At 52.0% G+C, this 12,397-nt stretch overlaps 1 protein-coding gene across 1 annotated transcript in view; it reads left to right on the forward strand.

Annotated features, from left to right (window-relative positions):
• Window positions 1-577: 577 nt before the first annotated feature.
• The window catches only part of LZTFL1 (leucine zipper transcription factor like 1), a 132,973-nt gene continuing 121,153 nt past the window's right edge, over window positions 578-12,397 (forward strand). The window contains exons 1-10 of the mRNA XM_032975499.2: window positions 578-794; window positions 4,955-5,079; window positions 5,752-5,946; window positions 6,836-6,896; window positions 7,553-7,624; window positions 8,066-8,131; window positions 8,735-8,812; window positions 9,209-9,385; window positions 10,091-10,194; window positions 10,950-11,579. Coding sequence (XP_032831390.1) covers window positions 792-794; window positions 4,955-5,079; window positions 5,752-5,946; window positions 6,836-6,896; window positions 7,553-7,624; window positions 8,066-8,131; window positions 8,735-8,812; window positions 9,209-9,385; window positions 10,091-10,194; window positions 10,950-10,968 — 900 coding nt within the window. The 5' untranslated portion in view covers window positions 578-791 and the 3' untranslated portion in view covers window positions 10,969-11,579. The remainder of the gene's footprint in view (window positions 795-4,954; window positions 5,080-5,751; window positions 5,947-6,835; window positions 6,897-7,552; window positions 7,625-8,065; window positions 8,132-8,734; window positions 8,813-9,208; window positions 9,386-10,090; window positions 10,195-10,949; window positions 11,580-12,397) is intronic.

Here is a 12,397-nt window from a genome sequence, read left to right on the forward strand (position 1 = left end):
TATATATAAAAAAATGCATGCTGTCTGCTGCTGCTGCTGTGTCCTGCGCAGCGCTTTGAAATCCTTGGTGAAAAGCGACAATATAAATGGAATTATTATTATACGTACATATTGTGACGTTACTCGGACGCATGTTTCCCATCTACAGAGAAGCTGGAATCAAGAACGGAAATGGACTTAATTGGAATTATCATCGTCCCGATCGTTTACCCGGGAAAGCCTCACCGAGTCTCGATGCTTTTGTTTAGGAGGAGCCTGCCAACCGAATGATGCTGGGGCCACCAGCTGTTATGAGTGGGAGCCTTGTTAAATACAAAAAGCATTTCGGTATTTTATGAATAATTTGGTGATGCTGCTGCTGCGTTGGGAGTAGCGCACAAGCATAATTAACAACAAAAACTCCACGCAATTTTGTCAACAACAACAAACACAATGTGGTCTTAAAATAAGTAAAAAATATATATAATTGGCGACGTTTCGGGCAGTGGCCCTTCACGTGCCGTCCAATATTTCACGCACACGGGGGAACCCACGTGGGCCCCATCTTTACTGGTCTCGTACCACGTGACGCAAGGCGTCCAATCGCAGAGGGGCTCGCGTTGCTGCCATGGTAACCGACCTACGCCGTACTGGTGCAGCCTCGGACCTCCCGGCCACACCACCACCACCAACATCGCCAAAGTTTAACCGCTCGAACGCAAATTATCTTACTTTTTTTAAATAACAAGACAGCCTCAGGGTCCGTTAAACTACACCCGCGCCTCTGTCGTGGCCGAGCGCGACGCGTGGAAATGGTGAGCGCGGTGTTGGGGGGGGGGGTTTATTCCAAATCGACAATTCCAGTCAAGGCCTTTTTTTCGAGGCCCTCTCTCTCTCTCTCGTGCCCGCTCATCATGCCCCGCAAAGTCACTGTCGTTCGTCGTCTTTAGGCGAGTTACACGGCGGACAACGAGGCAATTCACGACGTCGTGTGTTTTGCCATGCCGAAACGGTTGTTGTTGTTATTGTGTTAAACCGTCACGAGCCGTGGTTTATCCACTGCTGGATGATTTGTGTGTGTGTGCGTGTACGCCCATGTCGGCGCGTTTTCCATTACAGTGCTTGGCCCGTCTTCTTTGGTTCTTTCGGTAAAGTCACGTAGAATGAGAATAAAATAATACATTAATAAAATAAAATAACAATAAAATTCTCACGACGTTTCGGCCACAACACAAGTGGCCTTCATCAGGTGAAGGGACGAGACTGTCTGGAGGACAGCGCTCCAGCGCTGTCCTCCAGACAGTCTCTTCCCGAAACGTCGTGAGAATTTTATTGTTATTTTATTTTATTATTTTATTCTCGTGAGAATTTTATTGTGTTCTTTTATCATTTTATTCTCATTCTACGTGACTTTGCCGAAATAACCAAAGAAGATGAATCCTTGCAGTCACGAAAGCTTTAAATCGAAGTGCTTGGCCGGTTTAACAATTATTACAATTATAGGTTTGTAGTAACGACTAGATCTTAATGGTACATTGAAGTGAAAGTGATGTATTGTTCAAACAAGCACGGGAGGTGGTGCCTATCCACTGTTTATATCCGTGTATATACCAATACTGTTGCGTCTGAATGTTAAACTTTGATGATGATTTAATAGATCGCTATCATGTTAGATGCGTTGTATGGCGTGAACTTTGAGTGCAACAAAGTGCTTTTGTAAGGGTTGCTGTGAAGTAGGGTAATTGTCCGAAACGTCACCTGTTATATAACTTTTTTTCACGCCACAGAGTTATTGACGAATGTGTTGGGTGGGGGTGAGGGTTTGTTATACTGGTAGGAACGAAGTTGTAAACTGAGTGTACCAGCCTGCAATAGATTAATGTGTCCGTCCGTCCGTCCCCTTTCAATACTTTAACGAAGTGAAATCTCGTGCTGTTGGGTGTAAAAATTCCAATTTCCTACCAGCCCACCCTGCAGGGACCTGTTTTGTGCTTTTGCATCGCTGCCAGTGCAGTGTCACCAGGTTGACATATTAAATCCAGACTTGAATGTCTTAACAAGAGAGTCCGGTGCCGTACTCCCCTGACTCCCCTCGTCTGAACGTTGATGAACGCTCGGTAGGTTCCCTTCAATAAAATAGGACCCAGCGTGCGAGCGAGTAAGACGCACTTCTGTTGAACTTTCCCTCCGCCAATGTTGTCCAGATTAGATTGTGCGAACGATGTCATGCCATGAGAGACAGAATCCCCCATTCGGACATTTCAAAGAACGGTGCCCCCCCATCCCCCCCGGCCTCCCCCCATCCCCCCCGGCCCCCATCCCCCACCCCCCGACCCTCATACAGAACTACCACAGGAGTAGTACACCTAACTACCACAGTAGTGCAGAACTACCGCAGTAGTAGTACAGAACTACCACAGTAGTAGTACAGAACTACCACAGTAGTAGTACACCTAACTACCACAGTAGTAGTAGTACAGAACTACCACTAGTACAGAACTACCACAGTAGTAGTATAGAACTACCACAGTAGTAGTACGGAACTTAGTACAGAACTACCACAGTAGTAGTAGTACACAGAACTACCACAGGAGTAGGACAGAACTACCACAGTAGTAGTACACAGAACTACCACAGTAGTACAGAATTACCACAGTAGTAGTATAGAACTACCACAGTAGTAGTACAGAACTTAGTACAGAACTACCACAGTAGTAGTATAGAACTACCACAGTAGTAGTACAGAACTACCACAGTAGTAGTATAGAACTACCACAGTAGTAGTACAGAACTACCACAGTAGTAGTACACCTAACTACCACAGTAGTACAGAACTGCCGCAGTAGTGGTACAGAACTACCACAGTAGTAGTACAGAACTGTCACAGTAGTAGTACAGAACTGCCACAGGAGTAGTACACCTAACTACCGCAGTAGTGCAGAACTACCGCAGTAGTAGTACAGAACTACCACAGGAGTAGTACACCTAACTACCACAGTAGTAGTACACCTAACTACCACAGTAGTAGTAGTACAGAACTACCACAGTAATACAGAACTACCACAGTAGTAGTATAGAACTACGACAGTAGTAGTACAGAACTTAGTACAGAACTACCACAGTAGTAGTACACAGAACTACCACAGGAGTAGTACACAGAACTACCACAGTAGTAGTACAGAACTACCACAGTAGTACACAGAACTACCACAGTAGTAGTACACCTAACTACCACAGGAGTAGTACACAGAACTACCACAGTAGTACAGAACTACCACAGTATAGTACAGAACTACCACAGGAGGAGTACACCTAACTACCACAGTAGTAGTACACCTAACTACCACAGTAGTAGTACACAGAACTACCACAGTAGTAGTACACCTAACTACCACAGGAGTAGTACAGAACTACCACAGTAGTAGGACAGAACTACCACAGTAGTACAGAACTACCACAGTAGTACAGAACTACCACAGTAGTAGTACACAGAACTACGACAGTAGTAGTATAGAACTACCACAGTAGTAGTACAGAATTGTCACAGTAGTACAGAACTACCACAGTAGTAGTACAGAACTACCACAGTAGTAGTACAGAACTACCACAGTAGTAGTACAGAACTACCACAGTAGTAGTACACCTAACTACCACAGTAGTGGTACAGAACTACCACAGTAGTAGTACAGAACTACCACAGTAGTAGTACAGAACTACCACAGTAGTAGTACACCTAACTACCACAGTAGTGGTACAGAACTACCACAGTAGTAGTACAGAACTACCACAGTAGTAGTACAGAACTACCACAGTAGTAGTACACAGAACTACCACAGTAGTAGTATAGAACTACCACAGTGGTAGTACATAACTTAGTACAGAACTACCACAGTAGTAGTACACCTAACTACCACAGTAGTACAGAACTACCACAGTAGTAGTACAGAATTACCACAGTAGTAGTACAGAACTACCACAGTAGTAGTACACCTAACTACCACAGTAGTGGTACAGAACTACCACAGTAGTACACCTAACTGCCACAGTAGTAGTACAGAACTACCACAGTAGTAGTAGAGAACTACCACAGTAGTACAGAACTACCACAGTACTTTTAAGTCAATTTACCACTTATCTACGCTAGAGGGCAGTACTTTCCGTCCCACCATTCTGCAGAAGAAGAAAACATGGACAATGAATTTACCCTGAACATTTTTTTCCCCATGCATATTAATTTATGTTTTAAATCAACCTTGCTTGAAAAAATATTCCGTTTTAGAGAATTGAATGGGGGTCACAAGACATCGGGAACCACCCTGTACTTCGACTCCGTTGGCAATGGTACACAATTTAAAATGTCATCACCATTGTCATTCTTCTGGTGTATGGCAAGTAGGTGTAATTATACGTTCCAGGTTTAAGTTTGTGAGCCACGTGACGATGGTTTCTGGAGTAGCGCAACTAAATGCTGCCCGGTCCGCCGGAGAGCGGGCGTAGAACTTAGTTGTTGGCGACGTTGGTGGTCCGTTGCGTGGTTCGGGTGGCCGCAGTCCCTGCACCGTGGGGTCATCTTTCGCGTCCCGCGTGTTTAAGAAGAGGTAGCGAGCAGCGGCAGCAGCGGCAGGCGGCGAGCGATCACCGTTGTGAAGCGGTTGATGATGAAGCCGCCACAGATTATTTGGCAGAACGGAGCCCTGCGAGGCTGTGGTGGCGCCCCCAGTGAGGTCGACTCAGCCTTGAAATGTAACGTCAGCACTGGGGAGATAAATGCAACCAGGCGTGGTGCTGTCCACCCAACCCCCCTCGCGTGCCGTGCCGGCCTTCATGCGGTGCTCGCCAACAGCACTTGCCCCAACAGTCTTTTTTAAAGGCCATACGGGGGGGATCTTTTTCTTCGTGTTGATGTTTCCGTGTTGATGTTTCCGTGGGGTGCGTGTCGGTGCGTGTGCGCGTGTGCCCCGCGCGCCGTCTGCAGGCTGAGCTGGGCCTGAGCGAGCACCACCAGAACGAGGTGATCCAGTACATGCGCTTCGCCCGCTCCAAGCGCCTGCTGCGCCTGAAGACGGTCGACTCGTGCGTGCAGGACCTTAAGGAGAGCCGGTAGGCTGCACGGTGCACCACCTCCTCATCCACCCTCGCTCTGCTATCCCTCACTCAACTTCCCATGCGCATTCACCGTCAACTCAGTTATGCTCACTTAGCCACCCTGCCTCAGCCACCTTCACTTAGCTACCCTTCCTCGGCTACCCTTAATCAGCTTCCCTCTCTTCCAGCCACCAATGACAGTGAGAGCAGAGACGTGAAAGCAGACGGTGGTGGAGGTCAAGATGAATGAGGTGGCGGTGACGATAGTCAACGTCAATGCAGAGGGCAGTGATGACGGTGATGCTGACGATATGTTATGGGTGGACAATGATGATGTCCGTAATGCTTATCCTGGGTTTGTTTTTTGCGTGTGGGGAGTGGTAGCGTAGTAGTTCGTGTACTGCGCTACTATGCACCCAGCCCCCTGGGTTTGATGCCTGGCCACGCCTAACAGTGCCGAGTGATAGCCGAATCGGTCGTGGGCCTCTCCTAGATCGACTCGGCCTTAAATGAGTAGCTAGTGTGGTGCGTAAACGTCAGAAAAAATGTGGCCACACCACCACCCCCGTGTGCCGTGCCAGCCTTAATAGGTGCTCGCTAACAGCGCTTGCCCCAACAGTCCGCACGGCTACGGCCGGGGAGTGGGTGGGGAATCTTCGTCTTCTGCGTGCGCGCGCGCACACGCAGGCTGGTGGACGACACGTTCACGGCGGAGGAGGTGGCGGACATGCTGGAGGGGCTGCGCGTGGTGGTGCGCGGGGAGCTCGAGTCGGAGCTCATCCACACTGCGCACACCAACGTGCTGCTGCTGCGCCAGCTCTTCAGCCAGGCCGAGCACTGGCACCTCAAGCTGCAGGCCGACGTCTCCGAGCTTGAGAACCGGTCTCTGCCCGCCCCCTTATCACCTGTCCAGCCTCGCCTACTCGCCCCTGCCGTCTCACTGCCTACCGACTGCAATGTCTTTGAACTGCTGCTCCCTTATCACCCGCCCGCCCTCGGCCACTCGCCCAGTTGCCCACTCGCCCCTGCTGTCTCACTGCCTACCCGACGGGTCTCGGGGCGTGGTCGTTCTTGTAAAAGAGTCGCGTAGCTCAGTGGGGGCCTCACCGCTGAGAACTGAGTCTGAATTAAATGGCCTGACCCTGCCACGTGTTTTCGGGTCATTGCCGCGTGTTGATCGGCATGACGTCCTTCGACGCTTCGCTCCCGTATGCTGGCAGCTTCTTGCTTATAACCGAGTTCACTTCCCGAAGAAGTTTCCAGCAGATGGAGCAAAGCGTTGGGATAATGGTACCGAATAACGCGCTGTGCAACCGGAGAGCTACGCAGCACAGCCGTGAAAAACCCACGCAGAAGTTGACTTAAATACATACCTACCTGCTTGCCTACCCACCTACCAGTGACATAGCATGGATGGTATGCGCCCTGGTGCAAGAAATGATACGGTGCCCCCCTCTTCCCTTCCAGTGCATCAAATAATCGATAAAAATCAACACTCAAGCTCACGAGTAGGTATCATTTTTTGATGCCTCTTACGTTGTATGTAAAGGGCTCACGTGACCTCCAGCCACAAGTGACTGCCTCATTCACGATGGTGTTAAAAGAAAATTTGATGCTCGAGTTGAATTGAATAGGGAGCATTAATTGAATCGCGAGGCGAATCCTAACATCCCTAATTGTCGAAGTGTTGACTGAAAATTGTGGACCGTCTCCCCCACCATGTGATGTTCTGACATTGCCTGTGTTTGCTCTTTTTTCTTCTGCTTAACAGAGAGCTGCTGGAGCAGATAGCCGAGCTGGAGAAATCTGAGTTCATTGCAGCCGGAAAAAAGGTACGAGCATTCTGGAGGCTCTTGAAGTCCTACTTCTAATACATTACTAACTGCTCCGACTTAACTTGGACTCTCTGTAAAGCCAGGGCCACCTCTGAGCAATGATGTTGTGCAGCTCGGTTGCATGCAACTGCATTACATGTACTTGGACGTCTCTGCAACTAGTTGCGCAACCGGTTTCTTGCAGTGGAGACCTACTCGACTTTTGACACACTTCACTCATCATGCGCCACATGTGTGTGAACTACGGTTGGCTGTTACGATTGTTGGTTGCGCGATGCAATTTCCCTATTGCGCGACTACTCACCCAGGTGTGTGGACAAAGCAGTTGATCACGTCGCGCGATTTCGAGACGAGCCATTTGGGCGTTGCGTAACTGATTGCTCAGGTGTGGACGAAAAATGAAAGAGCTATATAGAGGGTATCCATTACATGTTTCTGTGGTCAAATAAAGGACATTGCTTTATTGAAAGAATGGAAATGAATGCACTCAATTGTAAGTTTGGGAGATCATTGTATACAGCAGAGATTACCAAACACCAGTATCATTTGTGACCCTTCCCGGTGTGTCTCTCGCGCGTTTAGTAGTCTTGTACGTCCATGCTGCAAGTGAAACTGTTGCACGCTCGCCGCGCGCCTGCTGATTGTCGTTGCAGCCCAGCACGGAGGTCAGCAAGGCCAAGCTGGCCCCCCTGAGCGACGTCGGCGCGACCGAGCTGCTCAACAAGGTGCGTGCTGCTGTTGCTGTTGCCCGCTCTCCGGTAGCCCGCGGCCCCTAAAGCCCAGATGTGGGCAACCTACCCTGGCTCGGGAGCCGCTACCTTCGACGGCCCGAGCCGTCGATGCGACGGACCTCGCCGACGACTTTTCAAAAATGACGATTCCCCCGTGGCGCTCCTCGTATCCGGCCGCAGTAGTCGCTCACGCACGCGGCATCCGGCGCCCCGCCTTCTGTCGTGACCGGTTCACGTGGGCCTATCATGTGGCTGCTGCTTCCCAGGTTTGGTGGCGGTTGGGGGTGGGGGGTACTTCAACGCCCCGACGTTTGCATTCAGGGAAATCCTGGAATCGTTGGCACCATTCACCATGGCCGCACCCCCCCCCCCTCTCCGTCTTCAAACCAACCGACAAAGGGAGAGCCTGGGACGTGTCTGTGTGCGTTGATGCAGGAGATTCAGCGGCTAAGAGAGGAGAATGAAAAGCTGAAGGTGCGCATCAAGATGGTGGAGACGCAGGTGAGAGGGCCCTTGAGGCTCCGATGGGGGGGGGGCGGTGGGGAGCGTGGGTTTGACGCATCGTGCAGCCAGCTACCCCTCACATTTTGTTTTTGTTTGGGGGGGGCAGTGGGGAGCGTGGGGTAGGCGTTTGGGGGGCAGTGATGTAGCTGAGCGGTGGCGCGTTCGCCGCTTGTTCCGGAGTTTTGCGGTCCAATCGAGAGGAATAATAATTTGCTCGCGCGCAAATGACATTTTGCAAGATGGACAAATTAACGTGCGGCCAGTCGGTACGTGGTGACAAGACGGCATCACCGTGTCACCTTCACAAATAAAACTAAACTTTTTATGTTACCAGGTAAGGCCCACTGAGCTATGTAGCTCTTTTTTTCCGAAGCGATCTGGCTATCACAAATGGTAGCTCAACGAAGTGGCTTATCATCATCGCGTGGAAATGCATATCAGCCAAATAATTCGAAACACACATTCATTCTCAACGCGGAGGCGAAACGCCAGAGGACCCGGAGAAAAATCCACGCGACCACGCAAACGGTAGAACTGGATTATCTGCCCGAGCCACCGCGCCCGCTGCTTGTGTGTTTGACCGCTTCCCCTTTGCGCCAGGCGACCAGCGCTCTCGAGGAGAGGTCTCGTCTGGAGAGAAGCCTCAAGGAGGCGTCCCTGCACCCACCTGCAGATCAGGTGACCTCCGCACTGATGGGGCCGAGCTATTGTGGCCAACCGTTATCCCCGACTCACCGGTGTTGCGTCGAATACATAATTGGCAACAGACACACACACACACACACGCGCGCGCACGTGCGTGAGGCAGACGCAACTATGCGACGCGCTTGCAGGATACGTTTTATGTCCGGAAGTGTGTTCTCTTGCTGCACGCCGCAGTGTCATCGGCTCTCGACTTGCATTCTGCTTGACGTTTTGGCGTGCATTTGACATCCTTGTGATGTTGACGCGCGCGTGTGTCAGCGTGGGGAGCGGTGGCGTAGCGGTTGGCACGCTACACTACAAACCTGGCGAGCCGAATTCGATTCGGGGAATGTTTTGTGTGCGTGCGTGCGTGCGTGCGTGCGAGAGCAGCGGTCGCCCCCGGCGACGGACCTGAGCGCGCTGGAGCAGCAGGTGTCGGCGCTGCGTGCGGACCTGCAGCGCGAGCAGAGCGCCGGCGCGACCGGAGCTGCGGCCCTGCAGGAGGGCCTCGCCGCCAGCCAGCACGAGCTTCTGCGCATCAAGCAGCAGCTCGAGGTGGCCGAGAAGGTGAGGAGGAGGGGGGAGGAGGAGATGAAAGGTGAAGAAGCTAGTGGAAGAGAGGAAGAAGGTGGATCTGGTTGAGCAAGTGGGGAGGATCGAGGTGCTGGAAATATAGAGGAGGAGGAGCAGGAGGAAGAGGAGGACGGAATGGGTGTATGACTGGGAGGATGAGCGATTAAATGCATGGATGAATGTCTAAATGGGCTTTTGAGTGACTGACGTAATTACTCGATTGGTGGATATGTGACTTGGATGGGCAGATTTACTGACTGGGTGGGTGGACGCTTGCCCGGATGAACGTCTGAACTACCGAACGGCACAGGCGAACGAAAGTGTTGACGCAAGAATTAATTAACTAAACTATTTTTATTGTACCAGGTAAGGCCCACTGAGCTGTATCGCTCTTTCAGAAGCGACCTGGCTATCACAAATGATAGCTCAACGAAATGCCTTATCACGTGGAAGTTTATAGCTGTAGCAAAATACTCTAAAAACACATTGATTTCAAATAAAACCAGGGGACCCAGATAAAAAATCCACGCCACCGCGGGGAGAGAGACACGCAAAACTCCAAATGTACAACATTCGTCAAGCGTTGGGATCGAACCCACGACCCCCTGCACACCAGGCGAGGCGGTTAACATCTCCCAGCCACCGTTGGCGCCCTACCTACCGCGTCACGACCCACGTTGTTGGTGGTTGCGCTTGCAGGAGCTGGACAGCAAGTTCCAGGACACGGTGGCCTACCGCAATCTCAAGGACATGCTCGCGCGCAAGAACGACTCCATCAAGGACCTGCGCAAGCGGCTGTCGCGGTGAGGAGACGCACGGACCAACCGCACGGCCGCTTTATCGATCGAAGAGCTTCGCGGTTTTAGAATCCAGCGGCCGCCCCCCCGGTTATCGCTGCGAGTGGGTGTCATGGTAACCACGCGTCGTCGGCCGTCCGCTTCTCAGTCGATGCTCAAGAATCCGCGATGCAAATTCGCGAGAGTTGGGCCATTGTGTGCCGGCGTCACGGTCCGTTTTACCAAATTATAAAATGAATAACGATGACATAACGCGCCAAATGTTGCAGCCAAGTCAACAACTCGGAGGCACGGGAGCCACGCTCAGGGTGCTGCTCGAAAGGCTGACCAGTCAGATAGAGGCCTTTAGATGTTCCTTGAAAAGTCAGAGAGTGCATTTGATATTGTGGATGTGCAAAGGGATTAGAGAGTTCCACACCGGGGGGTTTGATAGCAGAGAACCGACGTGAGGCTGTGAAAGTTTGAGACCTTCGTGTCCGAAGCGGAAATTAGACCGCCAGTTGCTCAATTGAGATCAATCCTAGGTGGCAACCATCGTCCGCTACTGGCAGACTCTGATGCTCCAGGAAACTCATGCAAATTAGACTTAGTCCTGCTCTCTTGAGGGTCCCACCAATGTTGAACAAAATAAACTTAAAGCTTACAATGCAGAGTGTGCACCGATTGAAAAACCTACCTTTTGGCGGTGGCCTATTGGGCCCGCTGCTCTTCACAGAATCTTGGGCGACAACCACATCTGTTGTCTGTGTGTGTGCGTGCAGGTACGAGCCCGAGGACTAGCGCGGTGAAAAATATGGGGGGGGGGGGGGCCCTGGCTCTGTGTGGGACCCCCCCCCCGCAACTCCCCAGCCCCCCACTGCCTCACTGCCCACGTTGAAGGGGCCGCAGTAACGACGCCCTCGCCGCACACGTCGATCCGACCCTCCCTCGCTCTTCCTCCTCACCCCCCCCCGCCACCGGCACCACCGCCTCCACAGCGCGGCGAGACCGCTTAAGCCGCGCGGCGCTGGAAATCGGGCATCACGGCGCTTCAGAGCAGGCGTGGGCAACCTACAGCCCACGGGGGAGGGATGTTACCCACAACTTCGTTTTAGAAATAACAGCACCACGCTGCAGAGGTGTGTGCTGCTGCTCCCGCCGCTGTTGCTACTGCTGCTCACAAACAGCAGGGGTTAGCGCTCCGCGCTACGAACACGGCGACCCGAGTTCGATTCCCGCTCACGGCCCGCCAACAGTGACGATGGTCTGAACCGGTTCTGGGGCTACCCTACGTCGACTCGGCCTCGAATGAGTACCTGGTGCCGGTGTGTAAACATCGCCACTGGGGAGGCAAAGGCGGTCGGGCGCGGCCCCCGGCCGCCCATCCCCCTCGTGTGCCATGCTGTGCCCAGGCCTTCATAGTTGCCCGCTAGCGGTACTTGCCCCTACAGTCTTGTCAGGGTTACACGGGGGATCTTTGTCTTTGTGCACACACGCGCACGTGTGTTATTAATGTACCCACCGCTCAAGGTTATTTCATTGAGCCCTAATTTGGCCCCCGGTAGGGGAAGACGTCTCCCCACCGCTGCTGTGGGAGGGAGACGACGTCGTTCAAAGGAAAAACAACAACAACAGAGGCCGCTTTTATTTCGGTTACCGGAGCAACGTAAATGCACAGAAGTTGTTAGTTCTGCCCCTTCAAATAGAAAACTGCTGATTCACATCTGAAATTTGTGGCTTCTCGGCTCGCGGAGCGGGGGCGGGGGGGGTTAGTGGGGGGGGGGGGGGGGGGCGCCGGGATTTGAGTGGCGGCACCGCAGGGTTCAGAGTTTCCTGCCGGCGCGCACACGCGACATCTGTTGAAGTGTGGCCGACTCCCAGCACGCGCAGCTCCGAATCTGCCCACTTCACGTTAAACGGGCGGCTGCACGTTTAACGCAAAGTGGGCAGAGAGGGGCGCACGGGAAGGTTCCAGAAAGCTACACGCGTGGCCTTGTCGGGTGGTGGAGGGGTTATGGTTAAAGACTAGAAAAAGAGAATCACATTATACACCACGTGATGATCTCGCCCAAAAGAAACGTAATTCCGCCTCAAACCTACGTTTAGCCTTTTCGTGCTAAATTCGGTGAAAATCAACCGTGTAGTCATCGTGTCCGCTACCTGGAGTGACGACCCACATTCAAATTTCAAATGCGGGAATGCCGCGTCAGGTGCAGGATGGACATCGCCC

Source organism: Petromyzon marinus, chromosome 56 (assembly GCF_048934315.1).
Source record: "Petromyzon marinus isolate PM22_M1 ecotype Great Lakes invasive population chromosome 56, UKy_Petmar_22M1.pri1.0, whole genome shotgun sequence".
NCBI lineage: Eukaryota > Metazoa > Chordata > Hyperoartia > Petromyzontiformes > Petromyzontidae > Petromyzon > Petromyzon marinus.